This window comes from Ictalurus punctatus, chromosome 6, assembly GCF_001660625.3.
Source record: "Ictalurus punctatus breed USDA103 chromosome 6, Coco_2.0, whole genome shotgun sequence".
Taxonomy (NCBI): Eukaryota; Metazoa; Chordata; class Actinopteri; order Siluriformes; family Ictaluridae; genus Ictalurus; species Ictalurus punctatus.
In genome coordinates this window covers 32,076,231-32,103,496 of record NC_030421.2, presented here as the reverse complement: position 1 = coordinate 32,103,496, position 27,266 = coordinate 32,076,231, and the positions used below count along the sequence as shown (strand labels likewise).

Below are 27,266 nucleotides of genomic sequence, written 5' to 3'. Positions count from 1 at the left end.
ATGCAAATCAGGTTTATTGTCAAAATTTGCCGACTTTCAGCTGTTTGCGACGAACAAATCAAACAAAAGCTATTGAAATGGTTCAACACGACGAACGCTTCAAGCGGTTTCACCAAATTCAACTGAAAATGCAACTTGTAATGACTTCTCCAGTCTCAAAATTATTCAACCCCTTCATGGGACGCATCTTTAGTACTCAGTAGAGCACCTTTTATTGTTATGACCTGCTGCAAACAGTTCAGTAATATTCTTGGGTTTGTGTGCTGCAACCGCCGCCTTCAAATCCCACCAGAAAGTCAGGTGACTGTGACGGCCCTGTAGAATCTTCCAGGGCTTCTCCTGCGAGCAAGCCTTGGTGGAATTCGAGGTACGCTTGGGATCATCGTCCTGTTGGAAGGTCCGATGACGCACAAGCTTCAGCTTCCTCACAGACAGCATGACATTTTCTCCTAAGCTTTCCTGATACTTCAATGAATCCATCTTCCACATGCTGCAAAGCAGCCCCAGAGCATCACCGAGCCACCACCATGCTCGACTGTGGACAGAGTGTTCTTTCTTCATTCTCCTTCCTCCAGACATACCGCTGATCCATCGTTCCGAAAATGTCCAGTTTTACTCCAACGCTCCACAGAACAGAATCCCAAAACTTCTGTGGCTTATTTATATGATTTTGAGCGACTTTTCTTGTGCTTTTGGGTCAGTAGTGGTGTTCGTCTTGGAGTTCTGGCATGGAAACCTTCTGCGTTCAGTACACGCCTTAATGTGCTCGCTGAAGTCTTGCTGCAGGTCTTTCGCAGTCACTCGGGTTTTTCACAACCTGCCTTCTCAGAAATCTGGTTGGAGGCGTCGATAGCTTCCTTTTTCTGCCCCGTCCAGGTGTTTCATACATTTTCTGCCCCTAGCCAGTTCAGGTATTCCATGTGTTCCAGCTCAAGCACACCTGCTGCAACTAATAAAGCGCTTAATTGCATCAGGTGAGCTCGAGACTACACCTGTTTTGCATATTTGTGCTGTTGTGATGGATTCTGTTCAGGCGGTTGAATCATTTTGAAACGGATCATTTTGAAGTCATTATAAGTTGCATTTTCAGTTGAATGTGGGGAAACCGCTTGAAGCATTCATTGTATTGAACTATTTCAATTGCTTTTGTTTGATTTGTTCAAACAGCATACAGCTGAAGGTCTGTACATTTTGAGAATAAACCTGATTTGCAGTGGGGGTCGAATCATTTTGATTGCAACTGTAACCATACAACAATATACGTGAGGAAAATGGAGGTAAGACTGAATGGTAACTGCAGTACAATAATGGATTGGCCAAGTACTATTGGAGAAAATGCACAAAGGAGGGCGATAATAAGTGTAGCATAAAATGGACATAGAAAGACATGAGCTCTGTAACTGCATAGTAGACTTTAATCAACCTTAATCATTACTATGATTCAGACAAAAGACAGGCTTGATTACGTATGCTCTATTTAACACAGCTGTATCATCAGGTAAGCTGGAGAGACAGATGGGCGGAGGGAGTGAGATCTGAGAGATGTTTTGGAAAAGCATGATGCTGTTTTTTTTTCTTTTTCTTTTAATTATGTCTCTTTGAAGGAACTACGCGTTATCTTTACCTGTCAAATCTGAAAATATTCCGAGCCAGTTTCTCCGTATGCACATGCACGGACATCCAAGGACATCACGACTGTGAGAAATATCAACACTTATCACTGTTTGGGTTGTCGTATTGTTCCTCACGCAGTCCTTTTCTCTCTTCCACCCCCCTCCTCGGCTTTAGTGGGACTCGATGAAAGATGACAGAGGAGGTGATTGTTATAGCCAAGTGGGACTACACGGCTCAGCAGGACCAGGAACTTGACATCCGGAAAAACGAGCGCTTGTGGCTCCTGGATGACTCGAAAACCTGGTGGAGAGTCCGCAATGCCTCCAACCGTACAGGCTACGTCCCGTCCAACTACGTCGAGCGTAAGAATAGCCTCAAGAAAGCCTCGCTTGTGAAGAACCTGAAAGATACTCTCGGTAAGTGACGGGGTGTAGTAACAGGATTTTTTTAAACAAACCTGCACAGTCTATAGCTGCAATCATTGTAGCACTAGTTGCTTTTATTCTTTATATGAGAGAATTATGCCCATTTTACCAAAGTATATATTTGAACCTTTTAACACTGTCTAGCTCTTGTGTTAGACTTTCACAAGTTTTTATTTTGAGGTGATGGGGTTTATTATTCCTGCATTTAATTTGACACATGCTCAGACTCGCGCTGTCACCAAGATTACAGATTTTTTTTTTTTTTTTTTTTTCCGACCATGGAAAGGAGTGCTGGGCGCACGGGGGCTTAGTGGTTAGCACGTTCGCCTCACACCTCCAGGGTCGGGGTTCGATTCCCACCGTGGCCCTGTGTGTGTGTGTGGAGTTTGCATGTTCTCCCCGTGCTGCGGGGGTTTCCTCCGGGTACTCCGGTTTCCTCCCCCAGTCCAAACACATGCATGGTAGGCTGATTGGCGTGTCCAAAGTGTCCGTAGTGTATGAATGGGTGTGAGAGTGTGTATGTGATTGTACCCTGTGATGGATTGGCACCCTGTCCAGGGTGTACCCCGCCTCGTGCCCCATGCTCCCTGGGATAGGCTCCAGGTTCCCCGTGACCCTGAAAAGGATCAGCGGTATAGAAGATGGATGGATGGATGGAAAGGAGTGCTTTCTCAAAATGTATGTGCCATCATATAAGGCATTTAGAATGAAACTTATTGAATATGTATTATTCTTGATTCATCTTTTTTTCAAAACTGGCTATAGTTCCTGGTGTATAAATAGATATGTAACTTCAGTGCACATTCAGTTCTCCTCTGCTAATGCAGTATTAACATTTTATCACACAGCATTCTCATTTACATGTCCCTTGACGGATATCAAATACAAGGCAAAGAAATGTACAGATTTCTGAAAGAAACTTAGCTTCAAGGCACCCAGTTATGCAGCGCTTTCGATTGTATTATGAGCTTGTCCCATATATCGTCTGTGTGGTTTTATTCTTCCCGTCAACGGGCATTAATCGCCTTTGTTAATGAGACGTGAAGTATACAACCCCCGAAAATGGCCGATAATCAGGCTTAATCGTTTCTAATGGGTGCAAATGAGAGTACATGCGAAAGAAAGCCCAGCTAAAGCAGTGGTGTAGAATACATTCATAAGGTTAGCCGTACTGAGAACTATCCAGCATTTCTACTGCATGTTCACTAATATTTTCGGGGGTGTATATCTACTCACGGTTAACTGTACAGCAGACTTTAGTTTCATACGGTTTCATTTTTATTTCACGTTTAATTCAATTCCATTTTATTCGTGTAGCGCTTTTAACGACGGTCGTTGCCTCAAAGCAGCTTTACAGAAACATATAAACACAGGATACAGATTTTACGTGTGTGAATTTATCCCCATTGAGCGGAAAAACTCCCTGAGATGATACGAGGAAGAAACCTCGAGAGGAACCGGACTCAGAAGGGAACCCGTCCTCATCTGGGTCACGACGGATAGTGTGAGAGTAAAAGAAGGTTCATTATGGTTTTATATGAAGCTTAAGACCACAGAATTTCACTGCACACTTTGCGTGATGTAATATTTGCTAGACTTTTCCTCCTGTGCGCCGATGATACCGATAGATAAAGCACCGTACAAACCAGCTTGACGTAATGATTTTTATCTTTTTGCTCTCTGACTGTCTGAACTGCAAGTGTGCTGCATATTGAACATGGACCCAGCATCCAGTGTGACCGGGTTTTTTTTATTATTATTATTATTATTATTATTATTATTATTCATTTCTGTGTTTTTGTTTTACCTCTTTGTAGACTTTCTCGTATACCCCTGGTTTATTTTGAAGCGGTTGTTCATGCACGCTGTATATCTGTAGGTTTGCCAGCATGATTAAACCTGTTCTCTAATGAATGGAGGTTTTGTGTCGTGTTTTCCTCCTTGTGTAGGTGGAAAGCAAGCAGCACAGTGCCACTCTTTTTAGCTAGTTTTTGAAGCGGCCTCCTCACTCATACTCTCCACACCCTTGTTGTAAGCAGTCCTGTGTGCTGAAGCTGAGTGGTCAGTATGGGAACAGCCTCTCACAGCTTTTTGGTTTAGGTGGAGGATGAATGTTAGAAGAGGGTGGGTCATGAACTTCATGAGTCTCAACAAGCAGCATACGAGTCAAACTGTCAATAAAACGTTTCGCTAGTTGCAGAACTGGCCAGCGTGTAGAGGTCTGACCACCAGAAGCTGAGGTGACGGTGTTTGTTGGGCAGATTTCGCACCATGTTGTATGTGCTGTTTTGTAGTTTGTAACACCTTAGGCGTATTGGTTATGTTTTGTCTGTTTATCAACTGTCCTCATCAGTAAAATTCAATTAAAATATTCAAATGCGTTCATTTTTTTTTTATTAAAGCATTTGCCAAGCTCTCTCTCTCTCTCTCTCCCCCCCTCTCTCTCTCTCTTACTCTCTCTCTATAAGAATGTACTCGGTGATTTTGAGTTTTTCTGTAAGTGCTGATCGCCTACGATTTTCACGCACAACAGTCTCTAGAGTTTACCCAGAATGGTCGAGAAAAGAAAAACATCCAGTGAGCGGCAGTTCTGCGGATTGAAACACCTTGTTAAAGGAATGAGTCAACGGAGAATGGCCAGACTGGTTCGAGCTGACAGATAGGCTTCACTAATTGTGGTGAGAAGAAAAAACATCTCAGAACGCACAACATGTTGAACCTTGAAGGCGGATCGGCTACACCGGCAGAAGACCACGTCGGGTTCCACTTCAGTCAACTAAGAACGGAAAGCTGAGGATGTAGTGGGGACGGGCTCACCAAAACTAGACAGGTATAGACTGGAAAAATGCAGCCTGGTCTGATGAATCTCTATTTCTCCTGAGGCACACAGATGGTAGAGTCAGAATTTGGCACCAAGAGCATGAATCCATGGACCCAACCTGCCTTGTGTGAACAGTCCAGGCTGGTGGAGGTGGTGTAATGCTGTGGGGAATGTTTTCTTGGCACATCAATTATCACTTGAATGCCACAGACTATTTGAATATTGTTCCTGACCATGTGCATCTCTTCATGCCCACAGTTTACCCATCATCTAATGGCTACTTCCAGCATGATAATGCACCACGTCACAAAGCAAATATTGCTTCAATCATCTTGAACTGGTTTCATGAACATGACGGTGAGTTCAGTGTTCATCAGTCACCGGATCCGAATCCAGTAGAACAGCTTTGGTATGCGATAAAACAGGAGATTCACAGCTTGAAAGAATCGCGTGATGCGATCACATCGACATTTGACCTGAATCTCAAAGGAATGTTTCCAACATCTTCTGGAATCCATGCCATGAAGATCCGAGGCTGTTTTGAGAGCGAACTGAGGTCCTACACGGTATTAGTATAGTGCTCCTAATAAAGTGCTCAATGAGTGTTCGTATTTTTGCTTTATTAATCATTTTATTTTCCCTCCAAACAACTCAAAATACCGCTGTGGTAAAATATGGGTGAAATGTTTTTGTCAGTTGGGTAATTGACTGGCTTTATATGATGGATTTGGTTACACTAGTATGTGACGGTCATGATCAGTGTTCTGTGTGGAGCGTAGGCATGCATTAGTATTGTGCACGTTAAAAAGTTTTGTTCACTCGAGGACTTTATTTCTGTTGTCCTGCGCTCTTCCTCTGTTCTAGTCGCCAGTTACCTCCCTCTGCAGCTTTCAAAAGAAACTTTGCAGAACGGTTTCACATTATGTCACATCCAACCAGACAACCAACGCATATTCTTGCTTTCAAGGTCTTTTTTTTTTTTTTCCCTCCCTCTTCTCTCCTACTCCTTTTCAGAAGTTCAGCTCACGTATTGAATGCACTCGGTGGGACGTGCTTCTATTTTCTGATTTCCCAAAAGCTTTTTGTTCTGTTTGTGTTGCTGCCTTCATTCCCTGTCAGCTGAAGCCTCAGAAGTGCACGCCGCTCCCCAGGAAACATATTCTCAGATCACTAAAAGAGGAAAAGTTTTGACTGGTACTTTGTTTGAACTGTATTCTGTTCTTTGTATACACAGGGCCATGTCCTCCCTCTGCAGGCTTCCGTCTGCCGTATGTCATGAGTGAGCTGGATCAATAAATGTCTGTTTTTAGACTTGAACAGTAACTGTACCACTCACAGCTTAATCCAAACCTACTAGACCTGTAGTTTTAGACTTTCTTTTGCCCGTGTCTCTTTTTGATATTCCCATGTTAGGAGGATGTTGGGGTTTTTTTTTTTTACACTTTAGTGCTAACACTGATGATAATAATAATAATGATAATAATAATAATAATAATAATAAACTTTATTTTATAAAGCGCCTTTAAAAGCAGCTTCTCAAAGCGCTGTACACAAAATACGCAGTGCACAGAAGAATAAAACATATAAAAGTTAATAAGAACAACAACAACGTTAATAATAATAATCATAAAATAATAATAAAAAAAAAGACATCAGCAGTCAAATGCAAGTTTAAAAAAAGTGTGTCTTAAGTAGAGCTTTAAAAATGTCAAAGGTCTGAGCTGACCTGAGTTCAGGAGGAAGAGAGGTCCAAAGTGAAGGAGCGTAGACAGAGAAAGCCCTGTCACTCATAGATTTTAGGCGGGTTTGTGGAACAGTTAGCAAATTGCGCCGTGCGGAGCGTAGCCTGCGATTTGGGGTGTAAGGGATTAATAAGCCAGATAAGTAATGTGGAGCCAAGCCGTGTAGTGCCGTGTATGTCGACATCATGATCTTAAAATGGACACGGAACCTGACCGGGAGCCGGTGTGAGGACTCCAGAACAGGAGTAATATGTTGACATTTCCTGATTCCCGTCAGGATCCCGGCAGCAGAGTTTTGAACATATTGCAATTTGTTAATTGTGGATTTAGAAACTCCGGCTAAAACGGCGTTACGGTAATCCACCCGAGTGACAACAAATGAGTTTATCAGCTTTTCAGCCACAGAGAAGTTTAGCACTGGGCGCAGTCTAGCTATATTTCTGAGGTGAAAAAATGATGCCTTCACAGTGCTCTGAACAAAAAAAATCAAATCCAAGGCTGGTATCGAAAATTACTCCAAGGTTCCTCATCTTACTTTGAATCTCTAGAACAGAACCATCGACAAACAGAGACAGTGGAGTAGCTTTGAGAATTTGATGATGGGAGCCTATAAGCATAGCTTCGGTTTTCCCGCTGTTCAGGCACAGGACGTTATTGTTCGTCCATGTTTTTATCTCAGAAGTGCGATCAGAAAGAAAACAAACATCAAGGTTTTCACCAGATTTTGAGTGAATGTAGATTTGCGTATTCGTCAGCATAAAAGTGATAGCGGAGGCCGAGCGTTCGCAGCAGATGCCCAAGTGGAGATAGATAAATATTGAAGAGTAGAGGGCCTAAAACTGAACCCTGAGGAACACCAGTGAGCACAGAGCTAGTGTCAGACCTGTAGCCACCCATAGAAATAAACCGGGAACGGTCAGTAAGATAGGATTTAAACCAGTTTAAATCTGTCCCAGACGCACCAAACACACTTTCAAGGCAGGTAAGTAAAAGACCATGATAGATTTACTCTTCACACCATGTCTTGTCCTGAACTGTATGTTCAATCATAAACTTCATTCCAAATGTTCATGCTTCACATAATGATGCTGCCAGACTTTCTCTTCAGAAAGTTTACAGGTTACAGCTGATGTGTACAGTAGGAATGAATTGGCATGTACACTGGGGGTGGGTGCACCGAAAGGGCAGATGTAAAAAGCCTCTCGGTTTGTGTGATGGTCTCCTGGAGAGTTGTTCCCTCGCGTCTACACCTCCGTTATCGTACGAGTCCCCGCCAGCCGGATAGACTTTTCTTCCTGCCGCGAGGGCTTGACACAATGAAGCCCTTCCACACTCACTTCTACCCCGTCCACCCCGTGCTCTATTGGCTGGTGTGCGTAAACCAGTTCCGTCCCTTTTACTTTGGACGCTGGTTGATTGTGAGCGTCAGCAGGTCTCAGCTCACTCACTGTGCCTCCCTCCATTTACCATACAACAATGGCAGACTTAAGCATTTCTCCTAGACCCTCTATTACCAGAACAACACAAGCGGGAGAAATGGTATGTTTCCTGAGTATAGGAGATGTCTAATATGCCAGTGTCTGACAACAGAATGTGTCCTACTTAGCACAGGTAATGTTTCTGTCCTATTTGCAGGGATTTAAATAGACACGAGTATCTCTTCCGTAACTAATGATTCGCATGCTCTTTCCCGTATCAGCCAGACAACATGTGGACACTGTGGCCAACTTTGTTTCTTTATGCCCTTGTTAAGATTTTGATAAAGCTGCTAGTTTAAAGAGACCCAGCTTTGAACACGGCACTTTCCTGCTCCCAACACCACCTAATCAACTAATCACTCGACTGTAAGGATGTTTACTAAAGATGCCGTAGCTGTGATTCAGCCTGCAGTCCTCGATTAGATCTATTAGATATGTGTCTAGCTAAATGACTATCAGCTCCCTGCTGCCCTTGGAGCCAGAGGAGGAATAAATATTTAATGTGTTAAAATATAACAAGATCCTCAGGGGTTGTCTAATAGTTTATGTTGCATAATCCATCAGATGGACGATGCACGAAACAACTCGACAACAAATCATTGTAAGAAACTGAATGCTGAGGGCACAGCAAGCTTACGCCATCCTACTAAATTATTTCTGTCCCCTTCATGTACGCCCACCCAACCCACACGTCTTGTGTCTTTCAGGTCTCGGCAAAACAAAAAGGAAGACAAGTGCACGTGATTCCTCTCCCACACCCAGCACAGATGCAGAGTACCCAACCAACGGGAGCGCAGAAGGCAGTGGAGTGGGTGGGGCAGAGCGGATCTACGATCTGAACATTCCGGCCGTGGTGAAGTTCTCCTACACAGCAGAGCGCGATGATGAGCTGAGTTTACTTAAAGGAGACCGGGTGGTGGTGATGGAGAAGTGCAGTGACGGCTGGTGGAGGGGGAGCCACGACGGGCGTGTGGGCTGGTTTCCCTCCAATTATGTCCGCGAGGAGCCGGCCTATGCGGATACAAGTGCAGGGGACACGTTGGGGGGCTTTCGCTCCCTAAGAGCTGGGCAAGGGTTGGGACTTGTCAATGGCCGGCTGGCAGGTGCAGGGAGCAAAGTACTCCATGTGGTCCAGACTCTGTACCCTTTCAGCTCGGTTACTGACGAGGAGCTGAACTTTGAGAAGGGCGAGACCATGGAGGTGATGGAGAAGCCTGAGAATGACCCTGAGTGGTGGAGGTGTAGGAACAGCAAGGGTGTGATCGGCCTTGTGCCCAAGAACTATGTGGTGGTGCTGAATGAAGGGCCTGCTGGACGAGGCCCCGCCTCCCCGCCCATCAGCCACATGGGCCCTTCCCGTACAGGCAGGTTTGCAGGCAAGGAGTGGTACTACGGTAACGTGACACGGCACCAGGCAGAGTGCACGCTCAACGAGCGAGGAGTCGAGGGAGACTTCCTTATAAGAGACAGCGAGTCCTCGGTGAGGATCAACCTTCCCTCTGTAACAAAACAGGAAGCACATAGAAAATCATTATACATACCATTGTTGATCTGATCTTTTCTTTTTCTAAAGTCTTTCGTCTCCAAGCAGAAGCACTTAAAAAAAAAAAAAAAAAAATAAGATATGCTGTTTAGTGGTTTTCTTTAGCTGGCAGTAGAGCTTACTGCTGCCATCTTGTGGAGAAGTGTTTAAAATGCAGTTCAACCCTTTTATCTTAATACGGTTTGTTAAAACGCGTCTCTCATCCTCTTTCTCTCTCTTTGTCCCGTTACCCCATTTACAGCCCAGTGATTTCTCCGTGTCTTTGAAGGCAGTGGGGAAGAATAAACACTTCAAGGTGCAGCTGCAGGACGGAGTGTACTTCATTGGCCAGCGGCGCTTCAGCAGTATGGACGAGCTGGTGGAGCACTACAAAAAAGCTCCCATCTTCACCAGTGAACAGGGAGACAAACTCTACCTGGTGAAACCTCTTGCCTGAACTTGGCTCTATCCTACTAGACTCGTTTTGCCTTTCGTTCACTATTTCTTTTGCCTTCTTCTTCTCTCTGCCTGCCTCCTCGCAGGACTTTAATCAAGCCTTGAGGCTGGATGGCAGGATCTTTTCATGAGCAAAAACAGAATATCTTGCTTCAGAGCCCTGTACTTTCTCGCCAGGCTCTGTCGAGGGGAAACTGGGTGTTCTTTTAAGAAGCATGTTAAACGTTTTTTTTTTGTTTGTTTTTTTTTTTGTTTAAAGTTTGAATTCCAGCCTCTGAGGAAGGCCTAGAAATAAATATGGTCTGATTCACCGTGTGACCGTTGTTAGCACACCTTCTACGTTTTTGGCGTACAGCTCTTCGGCTCTTACTGGCTTTGGTACAATAACATCTGCGTGTACATCCTATCTCACTCCAGCTTAGACCGTTTCAGATATTTCACTTTGTGCATTAATAAGAAGCAAATCAGCCTGCAGTAGGAAGGATTAGGTTTTTGGTCATAGCATGTGATGAGCAGCTAAGCACTGCTTTATGTATACGGTGTTTAGGGGGTAAAAAAAAAAAAAAAAAGCATGCAGTGCACGATGGGATGCAGCCCAGATTGTGTGTCCACCTAAAGAGCCAATATGCAGAGCGCATCAGCTTCTTTGCATGTCCGCCACTGCAACTGTATTCAGTTTAAATGTACTTCAGCACTGGACTGGGAGCTAAATACGACCTACTGCTAATCCGAACGGTGCGCTGTCTTATCCTCCTGAGACCTTTTCGGCCTTGAAGCTGACTTCCGTTCCTGCCAGCTCTCGATCTCACTGACTCAGTGCACACAGTGTGGAACTTGGCTTCTCGGGTTCTTCCTGTACTCAGCTCAAATGTTTACCATGAATACAAGTCGCTCTTCAGGGTTTCTTTAGGTTCAGGGTGCTTAATAAAGGGGCTACGTCTATCAGCCCTGATGAATCGAGGAAGAGGAGGGGCTAAGTATCTTCGAAGCCCAGCCAGGGGTTTGAATGTGTCTCCTTCTTCAGCCAAATGTGCCACATATCTCTAGTATGGCTATGCTTAGTGCTCTTATCAACTCAGAGTTCCCTGACATGCACACATCATCTCTTCTCCCAATAATACTCACACTCGCCTAGTGGATCGTGAAACACTAAGAGTAATAATACATGAAAGCGTTTTTTGTTTTTTTTTTGTAGATTAAAGTCTTCACTTTTGCCACATCTGTGTGTTTACCAAGAAGAGTGTTGATTGAGTTTTTTTTTTTTTTTAAAGATATGTCTGAATGTTATTGAGCAATGTTATTTAATTCTTCTTACCACTATATGTACATATATAAATATACATATAAATCTAATATATATATATATATATATATATATATATATATATATATATATATATATATATATAATGATAAGTTGCATATATGAATTTAGATCCAGCATTATGGTACTGTACTGAGGACAGTGTGGTGAGAATTCAAATATTTTTGTTCAATAAAAGTTTTGCAGAATAACAGAAAATGATTTCAGTGTGCTTCGACTTTCTGCCTTCTGTTTTAACTCCCATTTCTGACACAGTGGTACGCAGACAAGCGTGGTCCAGGTTAGGAAAATAGAGGAAGAAAATGAACTAAAATGCAGCAATTTGAACTTTTGTGAGATAAAATATCTTACAAAAGTTTGACGCTGGTGTCTGAAATTTTAGTGAGAATTACTCGAGAATTTCTTGTTGTAAACATCGCTGCACTTTAACCTCTCGTGTTCCTTTACATTGCCAAACCCCAAGACTTATTATATAGTGACGGCTTGAAAAAAAATGCAAAAGGATTAAACTCGTATTACATTATAAGATTGCAGAATGGGAATGCATGGTCTTTAAACGTACAGGGGCTGAATATAAAGACAGGACATTAAGGGGGCCTAATACAGAACCTTGTGGGACAGCGTTTTGTGTGTTTTTAAGCCTCTGAGGGACCTCTCGACACTTTTCAGAAGTAATATCTAAAACAGGTTCAGAAAATACTACCTGTCTGATGATTTGGTCTATTGTGTATAATGTCGTCGAATTTAATGAGCTTAACCTGTTTACAGTTCTGTAAAATTTCACTAGGTTTCGGCTTCCCGGTTTTATTGACACCCAGATAGTAATTTATCCACTTGAGATCATTTTTTGGCATTTTCCAGGCTTAGTACTGCATACAGATTAATGTAAATACACTCACTGAGCACTTTATAAGGAACACTATACTAATACTGGGTTGGACCTCCCTTTGCTCTCAAAACTCAATTCTTCATGACATGGATTCCACAAGATGTTGGAAACATTCCTTTGGGATTCTGGTCCATGTTGACATGATCGCATCACACAATTCCTGCAGATTTTTCAGGAGCACGGTCATGCTGCGAATCTCCCGTTCTACCACATCCCAAAGCTGTTCTGTTGGATTCAGATCCGGTGACTGGGAAGGCCACCGAAGAACACTGAACTCACTGTCATGTTCATGAAACCAGTTTGAGACTTTTGCTTTGTGACATGCTGCATTATCATGCTGGAAGTAGCCATTAGAAGATGGATAAATTGTGCCCATGAAGGGATGCACATGGTCAGAAACAATACTCAAATACGCTGTGGCATTCAAGCGATAATTGATTGGTATTAAGAGACCAAAGTGTGCCAAGAAAACATTCCCCACAGCATTACACCACCTCCACCAGCCTGGACTGTTTACACAAGGAAGGATGAGTCCATGGATTCATGCTCTTGGTGCCAAATTCTGACCCTATCATCTGACTCGGCAGAAATAGAGATTCACCAGACCAGAATACGTTTTTCCAGTCTTCAACTTTGCGGTATTGGTGAGCCCGTGCCCACTACATCCTCAGCTTTCTGTTCTTAGCTGACTGAAGTGGTCACGTGGTCTTCTGCCGGTGTAGCAAATCCGCCTCAAGGCTGTATGTGAGTTACTGTAGTCTTTCTGTCAGCTTGATCTAATCTGTCCATTCTCTGCTGTCTTCTTTCATCAACAAGCCGTTTCCGTCTAGAGAACTGTAGCTCACTGGATGTTTTGTCCTTTATTGCACCATTCTGAGTAAACTGTAGAGACTGTTGTGCCTGAAAATCCCAGGACATCAGCAGTTATAGAAATGCCCAAACCAGCTCACCTGGGCCCAAATATCACGCCACGGTCAAAATCACTCCTGACCTTCTGATCAGTAACCCAGAGCCTTTAACCTCTGAGTAAAAGAAAGTACACCCTCCTTCAATTCTATGTTTTTGCAGGGCATAAATAATTGTGTGGTCCTCGTCAACTTCTATAAACAAACAACCTCAGGTGACAACAACAACAAAAATCACGACAGATTTCAATATGTAGTAATTTTTCCAAACAAGTAAACCAACCAGGTGGGGGGGAAAATAAGTACACCCTGTAATTCAGTTTCCACCATGTAGAACCACCATTAGCAGCAATACGTTAAAGTAAATGTTTTCTGTAGGAGTGGATCATTCTCTCACATCATTTTCTTCTTTACAACATTGCTTCAGTTCATTGAGGAGTGAGGGCATTCGTTTATGCACAGCTCTCGTAAGATCCTACCAACGTATCTCAAAGGGGTTGAGGTCTGGACTTGACTTGGCCGTTCCAACACCTTGAATTTTTTTCTTCTTCTTTAGCTGTTCAGATGATGATGATGATGATGATGATGATGATGATATTCTTGACCTAATTTCAGCCCAGCTTCAGTTGCTGGACAGATGGCCTCACATTTGTCTGAAGAATACTCTGCTATGAAGTAGTTTCATTGTTTTCTCAGTGACTGCATGTTTCCCAGATCCTGTGGATGCAAAACACACCCAAATAATCACCGTCGGTGTGCTTTTCTTTTTCCCATGACTGTTTCCACAGAGTTCATTCTACCCAGTGGGACTAATTTTACTGGGTAGTAATGTTCTTGGATTATAACTGCGTCTTTCACGTCATCATCAAAATATATAATAACCTTGCATATTTAGCTCTCGTGTTCTCTATTTTATTATTGGAGAAGTTATTGTCGGCAAATCCCTGCTACCGAGATCTGGAAAATTTGGGGATTATATTCATAGGAAGTTCATCCAGATACCACGTTTACTAAGGCCGTAGTACGTTCTTGTTCTTTTCTATTGGGAAAATAAGACGTTCTTGCTGAAGTAAGCACCTGATGGTAGTCAATGAGAAATCGGAAGACGTTCGGCTCAATGTTCATTTCAGCACCTGCTCACAATGTCGAGAGATTAGTTTGAGGGCATACTGTAGACGTGTTCACTGTTCCATGGGAACATCGGATAACGCATGTTACGTGTCCGTGATGAAACACAAAAACGCTTAATAATTATTAATTATTTCTGGTATGTATAGTCATTTCGGTTATATTATTTTGGCCATAAATGTGCGATTCTGTGTTTCTTGAGGGTAGGTTAAGCATGCTTCATGTTCATTTTGCCAGTGTGTGTGTCACTGCCTCTAGAAGAGAACCAACCAAACAAAAAACCTTTTTTTTTTTTAAAAAAAAAAAAAAAAAAAAAAGTATGAATCAGCCTAATGGTCCGATTTGAATATTTTCCGAAAGCACCATTATGAGCAGTGTTCACTAAACATTAGTCATGTCAGGAGAATCTGAATGCTTTCGATGGACGCACGGTCTGCCTCGTTGAAATGTGACTGAGGATGGCGCTGTACTGATGTCTCAATGGCGGTGTCCTTTTTACACCTCTGCTAGGAATACTGTCTATAATGCTGTACATACACAGACAGCTTCTATTCACCTTTTCATCTCAATATTACCCTGAAATATGACAAGGATGTTGCAGGGTTTTTTTTTAAAACTGATATTTCATTCCCTTCCTCTCAGCCTATCTAGGTTGGATCTCTTCCTTTATAAGCAGAATATTTCATTGCAGGTCACCTACTCATTCATGTATGGAACAAATAAAGCTTCGTGTAGTGTACGCAACACGTATTTAAAAAATATCTCTGTCAAAGAAATGCAGAGTGTCGTCTAATATAATCAATATATTGCGGTAAGTGAGAATATATTATGAAGCGTATTTAGACCGCTTCAGTAGTTCATGCTATTACCTAAATCAGCAAAGTCGGTCCTGATGGAAGATGTCTATTAGTGGGGCTTTTGCAGTGCAAATCATTGTCACTGTACCTTTAGAGGACTGTAACTGTAGACAAATATCGTTAATACAAATAACATGCACTGAACATACAAACTTGTACATAAATGCAAATATGAGAAGAACTAAATTATGTGTCATGGATATACAGAAAATATTACGGAATATTGAAGACGGGAGAAAATCAACATCGTTATTTATAGTCACATAATTAGTCACATAATTAGTTGAATGGAGTTGACCTGGATGCAAGTAAAGTGTCAATTAAACCTCTTCTGGGACGCCCCAGTGTCACAGAACATACCTGGAAGTTCTGTAAAAGTATCAATCAGGGTTTGGTTATATAAAATATATATATATGTGTGTGTGTGTGTGTGTGTGTGTGTGTGTGTGTGTGTGTGTGTGTGTAAGGTGGGCAAACTGTTTCCCTCCACTTTCTTATTGTGGACTATTTTGGATAGATTCATGGCATACAATCCCAGTAACGCGTGCATTCCAGGTTGCAACATTACAAAATGTGCCAATTCAAAAGGGGTGAATACTTATGCAGAGCACTGTGGTCATGTTGTATGTTAGTAGTAAGCTGCACAGTAATGTTTGAATTATTATCAAGGATCACGACTTCTCACAGGCAGAGGTTTGAGTAAATTGTGAAGCTGTTTATCTGGGAAGATGTGCTTATTTGGGTTCCTCTCTATGTCTGTACTGTGAAAGTCTGTCTTTCAGTGCAGGACTCGCATGGGCATGTGGAGTCTGCTACTGGACTGGCACGCAGTCCTGGGAAAAGCAAACAGGGCACTTTGACTGTGAGGTGCCATGCAGTGGCCTGTGGAGTAGAAGGATACAACTAGCTTCTGTCTTTACCACCTGGGTTACTGTTAGAGGATCTCTCCAGTGTAGCGCTTGCTTAAGACCTGCACTGCTAGCGTCTCCAGGTACGTCTGTTGCTCTATTCACTCTCACGTATAAGTGAGCCCCATTTTCTGGTTTCTGCTTGTTTTTCGTTTTTAGAAACGCGTTGTTGTGGACGTTATTGTTTATAGACTATTTTTTTGTTATTTTTATAGACTACATTTCCTGTTCGTTTCTGAATGACCTAAACGTGTGGCAGCTTGGGAAAACCCATCAATTCAGACATTTTACATGCATCATAATCACAAGTAAAGCTGTAGCATTTAAAAAAAAAAAATCTGTTTACTCTCAGTTACATTTATAAAAAGATTACATTTATAACTGAATCTACTTATGGAAGAACATTACTGAAATATTGTAAAGAGTTAAGCATCCATCCATCCATTTCCATACTGCTTATCCTGCACAGGGTCACGGGGAAGCCTGGAGCCTGTCCCAGGGGACTTGGGGCAGAAGGCGGGGGACACCCTGGACAGGGCTGCAAATAATGATGTTTTTTTTTTAGAATTAAGTCACTCGTGGAAATTAAACATGAGCCTCGTTGGTGTCTCTTCACGCCTCTGATCTCTGTAAGTGCTAAAATCAATGGGGAAATAATCACTGATTCATTTAGTCAGTTCTGTCTGCAAGGTTTTGGACATATTTAGGCAGACGGACTTTTACTGCTGCATTTGTTAAACTGGCTTCCTACCCAGCATGATCTTTACAAACATGTACCCAAGGTATGGTTAGAAAGTAGCTTAAATAAAACATTTCCCTGTTTTGTTTATTTATTTCTTTTTATACACATATACCTAAAATGTGTTTTCTTGAAGTAGAGATGAAAACCCTGTTTTTTTTGTCATTTTCGGCTCTTTGCCGGAATTCTGCCGGAGTGACATGCGGTGGTTATTTCCAGATCACCACAGAAATGTCTGCTCTTATTTTAAAACTTCCGTGGTCTTAGTTTTGGTGTTATGTGTGAAACACAGCCCTTCTCTTGCAGACAGGATCACAGCATGTCTCGTCTGTACGTCTCGGTGTTACTCTGCGCCGTGATTCTGCTTCCTCTCTCCGTAGCAGGTATCCTACCTGTAGATGTGGTCAAAAGTTTGTGGACACCCGACCATCCCAGCCGTATTTTGTTCTTCCCCAGACCGTTGCCGCAACGTTCGAAGCGCACAATTGTATAGAATGTCTTTGTTTGCTGTAGCGTTACAATTTCCCTTCACTAGAGCTCAGCAGCCCAAATATATTCCAGCATGACAACACACAAAACGAGGTCTGTTTAGAAGTTGGAGTGGAAGAACTCGAGTGGACCATGCCCCGACCTCGACGCAACTGATGTCTTTGGGATGAATTGGAACACCGACTTCACGCCAGGCCTCAGTTCCTCACCCAACATCAGTGCCTGATCTCACTAATGCTCTTGTTGCTCAGCTACGCTCCAAAATCTAGTAGAAAGTTTTCCCAGAAGAGTGGAGGTTATTAAAACAGTAAAGGGGGACTACATCTTAAAACGAGATGTTCAACAAACACACATCGGTGGGACTAGTCAGATGTCCACAAACTTCTGGCAATATAGTAGATTTCACACTTTTAAAAAAAATCCAATTAAATGCATGTTCTGTTCCAGATATTGACGCATTTGCCATCTCAATGAAACCACACATGACATCGAGCTAATTCTTGTTAGATTCTGTGGAGCTGAAACTGGGATCTCTTTATCCAGACTATTGTTTAAAATCAGTCTGAGTTGGAGCCAGTGCTTCTCCATGCATCATGTGTTTGTGTGTGTGTGTGTGTGTGTGTATCAGTCTCTCACTCAGGATCTGAAAGTGGAGAGGGCTCTCTTGGTTCATCGGAAGGTAGGTACTATTTGAATGTGCTTATTTATTTATTTATTTCGTTATTGAATGGTTGCATGCATATTATCCTCACGGCGCTCCACACTGTAGACGTCTACACTCTGAGGTAAAACACGCTTTTATGGTTCTCCTAACACAGATATTGTGGGTACAATGGAGCGTGAGGAGACGTACATCATGCCCTACTGGAACATGTGGTCTTCGGACTTCTACGGCTGGATGGAGGAGTTACGAGCTCAGGGAGCTTATGATACATTGCTGGACTTGGCAAGAACCTACTGGGCTCATTTTCCTCTCACCAGCTATTTAGGTTATGACTCTATCAGTTATCCAGGACTCTCAGAGGATGCTGACAACTGACAGTGTCTGGCTACGTGTTCTTCCGATTATTTTCCATGTGCTCCCCGGTACTGTAAACGCCTGAGTACAGTTTCTGTGAGTTTCACTTTATATAGTCTCTTTTGCTTTTCTTAACGACGCCAAACTCACAGACACCAATAAATCTCTTTCTTAGTTTGTTCACAGCTAATTGAGTCACATGAATATTTTGTGAAATGTTGTGTTTTTGATTCTTGAACTCCAAGACACCCATCGGCACCCGTCATAAAAATGAACGAAATGAAATGAGCATGCAATTAAATAAACTCTGCAGGTTTATTCTACTACAGTCGTATTTCTACGGCACAACATTTCAGACTCCGTTGCTTTCCTTTATACGAAGCAGGGTTCAAATACGGAGAGTGAGCGATCGGTTGTATCTGAGGTTGTGTTTAGTCTTGAAGCTCTTTTGGGGTTGGAGATGTTGAGTCAGTGATCTTTGATGAACTCTCGGAGATTGAGTGACTCCTGCTTCTCTCCAGCTCTCTTCCATTAGCAAGTTGATGGAAGATGACAAGACATCTTACTACGATCTCCACCACCAAGTCACATTAAACAGAAGTATTGTGTCTTTACATATACACATATTCGCAAGGAAAACAGTGGACATGCTGAATACTGAATCGTTTTCTTTCTGTTTTTTTTTTTTGTTTTTTAAACAAATCTCCTCCAACCACTGGATCAAATACAACACAAGACAAAAGAGAGAGAAATGATTTATTCTCCTTAAAAACAAGACTCCGGTATCATAACTGAAAAACAAATCAGCTCGTAATTACAACCTGTAAAATCAAATACACCACAATTAAGGCAGGGATAAATAATAAATTAAAAAGCTCTTACCCATGGGGTCATGGCGGCTTAGTGTTTAGCACGTCTGCCTCGCATCCTCCACGGACGGGGCTTTGAAACCCGTCTCCACCCTGTGTGTGTGGAGTTTGCATGTTCTCCCTGTGCTTCAGGGGTTTCCTAAAAGTACTCCGGTTTCCTCCCCCAGTCCAAAGACGTGTTTTGTCCGCTGATTGACATTTCCAAACTGGCCGAAGTTGTACCCTGTGAAAGGCGGGCACCCCGTCCAGTTCGCCTTGCACCCCACGTTCCCTCCAGGCTCCCCCACGACCCCGTGCAGGATAAGTCGGATGGATGGATGGACTCATACCCAATTTTTCATGTTTAACCTATTCAAATATAATGTGGCAAAGGACAACAAAACAATTCAGGTTTTACAAACACCTAGCCAGTGAAACTCATGACTTTCTGTAGTAGAGAACTTTGTTTCATTGGGTATTGAGTTGGAGATTTTATAGCCACCATGTTCTGAAAGTCAAGTCAAGTCAAGTCATTCCTCTATACAGCTTGTACATACATTGGAATGAAAAGTTGTTACATGACTACATCAAGTGCAAATGCACAACAGCGTGAGACGGCAGTAGGACGATAAACACACCGGACATGGACTGTAAGCTATTGTGTAGTGTAGCAGAAAATAGGTATAGCAGCAGTATTGGCAGCAGAGTGTCTCATGAGTTAAACCGTGCGTGATGCAGCTTTGTAAAGTGCTCTGTGTGCTGGTTTTGAGTAATACTGGTTTAGCTGAGCATTGGCAGGAAGCAAAGTGTTGAGTAATCTGACTCCCTCAGGGAAGAGACCGTTGCAGAGCCTGGTGGTGGCGGCTCGGATGCTTCTGTACCTTCTGCCAGATGGCGAGAGGGTGAGAAATCCACGGGATGGGAGAGAGGGGTCATCTGCAAGGCTGGTGGCTTCGTGAATGCAACCAAAGATTCTGCTCTACTTGCCCTTATGTCTCTAATTATGGTAGGTGACTGAAAAGAATACTATCTGTACTCGAGCTCATTGAATTACACGATTAATAACCAGTAAACAATTATTTAAGGAATGCACAAAGATAATCAATAAAAGGACCTCTTTATATGAGGTTGACTCACTGGAGCATCCCCATACGTTCCCATCCAGTATCTCCTCAGGTGGTGTTTCGGTTATAATATAGAAAACTAATTCAAGTATCTTCTTAAGCGGTGTAACTAAATGTTCAAGAGAACAAAAGCTCCTGTTTCACAATGTGCTGTAGGAAGTCTGGCATTAAGGTAAATAACAGATCTTCAGTGTTTACGTCCTCCATGAATTGAAGCATTTGGTTAAATTCTATAGCGAATAATGACCAGTCTTTGTTAATGTCCTGAGGGCATAACATTAAATTAGGAAGTGCCTCAAAGCTTTAGTAGCATAGCATATCATCTTCGACCCAAGCGTTACCCTGTGATTCATCCATCCATCCATCCATCCATCTGCTACCGCTTACTCCTTTTCAGGGTCGCGGGGGAACCTGGAGCCTATCCCAGGAAGCATCGGGCACGACGCGGGGTACACCCTGGACAGGGTGCCAGTCCATCGCAGTGCCCTGTGATTGTCATGTTTTATTTTATATTTCAGCTGATTTTGTTTCCTCTCAGCTGCTGGTTTGTCAGTAGTGTTAAACAGAGAGACTTGGTGATAACCTAAAATGCATGTTTTTTTTGTTTTTTCTGATCATGACTGTATTTAAATGCTCCCATGGAGAAAGAAAGACCTCCTTCTATGTGATTCATCAACACTATTCAAAATAAAAGCAAAAAAACTTCCTTCTTTATCCGAGAAAGTAAATAGCGTACAGCTGTATTATCGACACCTGTATAACCTGAGAATATTAATAAATATAATAAATATTAATATAGAGCTTTGATAATGTTTTGATGACGTGGATTTTTTTTTTCCACAGAAGAAAATAAAAAAGATTAAGTTATTTCCCCCAAGCCAGTTCAGTTGTTAATGTACCGTCGCCTGTGCCCTTGACTGACCTGTGAGAGCACAGAGAACCAGTGAAGAACCCGTGCGCCTTCACAGGTAAACGCCACGGAGACTGCACGCCAAAAAATCGCTTCTCTAGAACTTCTCTTCAACTTGTGACAAACTAAATATCTGCTAAGATTTAAAAAAAAATAAAAAATACATAATACTCAGACATACGATGCTAATCTGATTATGAAAAGCGATATACAGTAAGTTCCAGTAGGTTCAATTAGTATTCTGATCAATTTCCAGAATCTTCTCAGATTCTTAGCTTTAGAATGTGATATTAAAAACAACATTATGTGTTATATGTTATGTTGCATGTTATATGTTGAATAAAAATAAGTGATGAGTTGCCATCGGGGGCGTCCATACGTTTCTCACTGTCGGCTCGATGGAATGCAAATTTGTAGTCATAGATCACAGATAAAATAAAGAAATAAAGAAATAAAACAATACACCTGCTCAATTGCCTGATTAGGTGAGTTATAAATGAATAATGTAAATAAATATGTACAGATTTCATTTAAATCCTGAACTGAATAACGGCAAATAAATAAATAATAATAATAATAATAATAATAATAATAATAATAATAATAATAATAATAAATAAAATAATATTTGAGACAGGGCCAAATTCTTGCACAAATAGACCTAGTATTTGGGACGGACCCCGTTATACATATACTCTAGTAAGATTAAAATTTAGACCTAATCTCAATTAAAACTATGCTGAGAAATGATATTTGTTTATAATGTCGCTGCAAAGCATTGCACTACAAATATTTTCCCTGTAGATAGAAATAAAGCACAAATACCACAGCACAGTAACATAATGCAGGGATGCTTACTGTAGCTACTTGTCAAAGCACATTTCTCTTGCCTCGCTGATTTTACAATCATCTTAATATTGCAAAGCAATATTGCTGTTGTTGTTGTTGTTGTTGTTTTTTTGTTTTTATTTAGAAGTTAGAGTAAGAATTCCAGAAACAAGCTTAGCCATGGATAGGCAAATAAGATCAATCATTGGTCGAAAGATCTCAAACTCTGACTGATTTAGAAAAAAATGGCAATGAGCCATCTGAGAACTGAGATTTACTTCTTATTGATGACCTGAGCAAAATTATACAGTGTGACTACCTGAACAGAGCGAGAATTCCCATTCTCTATCACACGTACCCTTTCACTTGTTTATTTATTTATTTATTTATTTATTTATTTTGGGTGCGCACGTACACAAACATTGTAGCGCTAAGGTGTATCACCCGTAGTTACTATCTTTATCTGTATTTGGATTAAACCCAAAGTGGGCATGTCTTAAGCAAAATATATATATATATATATATATATATATATATATATATATATATATATATATATATATATATATATATACACACACACACTGGTTTAAAATAAGAGAAGGATCAAACAAAAACACTCAAGTTCATTATTGGTCTCAACTAGAGATGTACACAGGGCCGTTTCAATTTTTTAAATTTGCTCGAGCAATAATGATATTTTTTGTTTGTACCTCCCCTGTGATATTTTCTGGTGAATGTAGTTAGCTCTATTTTAGTAAACTAGTAGAAAATTTGCTGAGGAAAGGAAAAAGTCCTCGCAAATCGAATTCAGTGCCAAGAGAAATGTTAAAGCCGTTTATGGGGCTCAAGTTTTTTCCTCCTCTTCCAGTTCAGATGTTGCAGCTGGAACAGCTGGAAATTTGCTTTGGTGAGAGAACAACCGCTTCATTGTTTACCTGTTGATGTGTCACATAGTGCTCATACACATAGTATCAAAGGATCAGTATCAAGTATCAGAAGATACCTCAACTTAGTCAAATGTGGAAAACACACACACACACACACACACACACACACACACACACACACACACACACACATCTTTCTTTTCTTTTGGTTTTGCAGTATCCCCCCCCCCCCCTCAGGCAGCTGAGCAAGTTTCCACTGGGAGTGTTTGCATAGTCGTTCCTCTCCCCCTCTCTTTTCCCTCCACTGCATCCGGACCCTCAGCAGTAAACGAGTGCAGACAGAGAAAAAGAAAGGCATCCATGATGATGTACCCAAAACTTTACCTACGGCTCTTTACTTTCCTGGCATTAATAGCTCTACTGGCTCTCTCAGGTAAATGCTTCCTCCAAATGCTTCCTTTCACAGACATGTGTTAAAACGTTCCTCTCTATCCATTAGCTATTACAAACACTACAAAAATGCATTTATCTGTATTCTGAGACAAGCTCAAACAGACTCACAGATATTCTGCTCTTTGTAAAACAATTGTAGACATGCACGAACAACGAAATGCAATGAAATGCATATTTGGTCCAAACTTACACTATTAGGAAGAATGCTTTCTCGAGGGTTCTTTGTTTAAGAAAAGCTTCCTGCGTGGCTGTGAAGTTTATCCATTAATGCATACTGAAGCTAATTACCAAAGGCTACAGCCCTTGCCAACCCTTGCAGCTTGCTAAGTGCTTATTGTCATATCTGTATCTTTCCCAGCCTGCCGTTGACGACACCACAGTTATAATGCAACGTAACCGAAACGGTGTTTCTGACAAGAGTTAAAGTCCTCTTCCATTTCTCACTGCTCAGGAAAATGCCTCGGTGCCTGGAGGTGTGTTAACCTGTAGGTTTATTCTGCTGTGCACGGTGCGGAATTATTGATATACTATTATGCTTTTCCAACTGCCCTTTGAAGTCACCTGCATATCTTTTGTAAAGAGCAGGCAGTGAATCATGCAGGAAACTTCCTTATCGAAAGTCTTGGAGACGAATATTCGTGTACACCTGGGTAACCGTGTATCCAGGAAGAATACAACGTAGTCGTATATTCCGTGCATTATTTCACCGTTAACATACAATACAAGGCTGTGCCTCAATGCTTAGACATAATTTTAGGTGAGACGGAGCTGATTAGTATCACTGAATATTAAGTCACTTAATACTTAGAACATTTTATGGTCTTCAAAACAATTTTCGGAGGAAAGGATTTTCGAATGTTTTACTCTCTTGTAAGTGTGGTGTTTTTTTTTTTTGCTGATGCTGATGCCAAGATCTTGTTTTATAGCAAATCATCAGAAATAAAGCTAACAGATTTCTGCAAAAAGGCAAAGTATAAGTGTAGACTGTGTTTCTATGATACACAGAACCTTTTTTTTTTTTTTTTTTGCAAGCTATAGTTCGAAGATTGAGAAAGGGTGAGGGAGATTATAGAGTGGATAATGTCTCTATATCAGAAATATGTGTTAAATAATCTCCTTTTCCCAATGCCCACATTGTCCGGGCTCATTTCAGGTCTTTTGTGTGTTTTTGGAAATGTTGCTGAAATCTGTCAGCCCCGGTTAATGATATTACCTTGAACACAGTTGAATAAAGGTATGTCTCAAACCCACTCAGAATGAGCTGTTAGTCTGTATATCCGACGACTCTGTGTTGTTGATTCTCCAACTGAATATTACAGGGTCCCCCTCAAATTTAATGTCGTCCTGCTCTCACCAAAATCTACGGTCACGAGACACTGCTGGTGGAAGTTCAGTAATAATATATAGGGAGAAGGAAATCTGGGTAGACTTTTTGAAGAAGGGAAAAGGAAAGAAGAGACTTCATAGGTTTCTGACCGCTCTGTGTATTTTAGAAAATGGCCATCACAAGCATAAAATATAATCTGAGACCAAGACGATTTTGAGATTACTTTACTCGAGTATTACACTACTATATAACTGTTGTTCAGGCTTTTTTGGGGGGGCACCTGTAAACAATCTCTGCTAAATACCTCCATATGCCAGTAACTGTGTGTTCACTGCGCAGGAATGTGCAGCGTGCGCATTTTATGGAAATGCAGTGCTCATGAATAACGGATTCATTCAGTTGAGACTGTAAAGTAACCTTCTCACAACTTGTGTGAGGATGTAAAACCTAATCATATTTCATTCGTAAATGTTTCCAGATGTATCCAGCCAGAGCACTCTGCACAAAATTCTGAAGAAGAGAGAAGGTGCGTGAATATCCAATGTCATCCAATTTGTCTGCTGTTCATGAGCTCAACTTTTGCTCACTAACTGCTCTCAGCTCTCCCAGTTTTGATCTTTCAAACCTTTTCCTTAATACTTATATCAATTCAATTCCTTTTCATGGCTGTAATCTGACAATTTAGTCCATTTCCACGATTGTCCTGAACACTCTGCTCTCTGTTTCCCTCTAGTGGACGGTGAGGTGAAGGTAGCAGCGGCTGTCGCAGTTCCTCCGTCTAAGGCCAAGCAGTTTTTGGCTTCTCTCCGAAGGCCTAAGAGGAACCTCTGGGACCGTAGCCGTCCTGATGTGCAACAGTGGATCCAGCAGTTCATGTATATGGGTTATGACGAGGCGGTGAGTTAAAAGTCTTAGTAACATTATGACTCCAAGAAGAATGTTCATGATGTCTATGAACATTGAGTGTTTATTTAAGTAATAATTATGAATTAATTTATGGAGGTCATAAAAATACACTCAGATGGCCTGATCGGCTGCATTCTGTGTGTATTTATGTGCAGTGAACAATAACTATTTGGAAATGTCAGTAAATGTTTCAGAGGAGGCTTGAACCTTAAATAAATGTCTCGGCTGCACTACACTTTGAGGGCCTTGAGAAGGTATTTGGTTGTCAAATGTGGGTTGGAATGATGGTTGCATTTACAGCACACATCCTACATCTTGAGCGGTTCGAGTGATTGGATTTGTTTTTCTTTCATTCCCATAAATTTGTCATGGCCTGTACGCGCACACACCTCCCTTTTCAGCTACCATTAAGGGTGGGTGACTTCATACACGTGTCCGCTGAGACACATGCAGCTCAGTCACAGCATCTTTTCAAACTCGGTGACGTTCGTGTAACCCCAGAGAGAAGCTGAATGTCCTTGAGAAACGTTTTATTTTCCTTTCAGAGACTAGAGACTGACCTGGCTTACTGGATGGACCATGCGCGCTCCACAGATCAGGGACGGCAGCATCACTATGATGAGAACTCTCCCATGGGTCCTCGCTACTCCACCCATTACAGACACGGAGCGAACGTCAACTATGACTACTATTAGCTTTTCTTTCTCCTCAGGAATGACCTCATCAAGGCCAATAATGCAAGTAAATGCAATTCTGTGGATGAGCAGAGCCGCTTATGATACAGAAATTTCTCCACGCTACAGAATCCATGAGCTACAACAATATCTTCTTTTTTTTTTTTCCACAGCAGAAAAATCAACTTATGCCCTATACCACAACATTACCTAATAAATAAATCCTTACAGGCAGATATGTCAAGAAATGAATCTTATGTTGTAACCAATATGATTTGAATAATGACATTTCTCATGGATGTCACCTTGTTGCAATTGTACCTAATGTGCAACATTCTGATTATCTTGGTCACCTACTATAAGTCAATACTATAATAGAGCTCATCTTCCCCTCAATAATCAAAAGCATGCTAGGATGCAAAACAATTCGTGTAACTTGTACATCATTTCTTATAAAACGTTTCTTTTTTTTTCATGCTTAGCGGAACCTAAATGTAACGAAAAAGTAAATAAATCTAGCTTCTGCTCAGATGCCTGAACTTTAAAGTCCACAGAACTGCATTTACTTCGCAGTGCAATGCTTTTATGTGTTTTCCGCTGTTGTTGTGTGTGCATGCTTTTCTGCCCAATGACCATTCAGTAGTCAGGTGATATCATGTGCAAAAAAAACAACAACAAATAAACCTGGTTATCAGCCTTATGATCACTGAATCAAATTCCATCATCATCATCATCATCATCATTTTTTCCATACTTGTTACCAAACACAAATGAAAGAATGTGAGCGTTAAAAATCAGAATACCGAACAGTGTAAATATTTGATTAAAACAGCCCTTTTCACCTGAAATCTGAAAAAGCACAAGAGTTCTCTCTGAAGCGTGACAATAGTGGCAGCAGTAGGCTCGGCTCAAGATTACATTTAAAATATAAAAAAAATTTAAAAAGCTGAAACACGTTTCGAATAGTTTTCTCTTTTCTTCAGAATAGCGC

At 41.4% G+C, this 27,266-nt stretch overlaps 2 protein-coding genes across 3 annotated transcripts in view; both read left to right on the top strand.

Moving 5' to 3' along the window:
• nck2a (NCK adaptor protein 2a) overlaps nt 1–11,400 on the top strand; it is a 49,797-nt gene extending 38,397 nt beyond the window's left edge. For both annotated transcript variants that reach the window (XM_017469939.3, XM_053680602.1), the window contains exons 2-4: nt 1,789–2,030; nt 8,788–9,560; nt 9,865–11,400. In XM_017469939.3, the coding sequence (XP_017325428.2) occupies nt 1,805–2,030; nt 8,788–9,560; nt 9,865–10,059 (1,194 nt within the window). In that variant the 5' untranslated portion in view covers nt 1,789–1,804 and the 3' untranslated portion in view covers nt 10,060–11,400. The remainder of the gene's footprint in view (nt 1–1,788; nt 2,031–8,787; nt 9,561–9,864) is intronic.
• An 11,781-nt stretch (nt 11,401–23,181) lies between these two features.
• Nucleotides 23,182–26,975, top strand: ecrg4a (ECRG4 augurin precursor a). Its single transcript, XM_017469941.3, has 4 exons — nt 23,182–23,348; nt 25,174–25,221; nt 25,429–25,592; nt 26,147–26,975. Exons 1-4 carry the CDS (start codon nt 23,276–23,278, stop codon nt 26,294–26,296), a joined length of 435 nt encoding a protein of 144 aa, XP_017325430.1. The 5' UTR covers nt 23,182–23,275; the 3' UTR covers nt 26,297–26,975.
• The last annotated feature ends 291 nt before the right edge of the window (nt 26,976–27,266 follow it).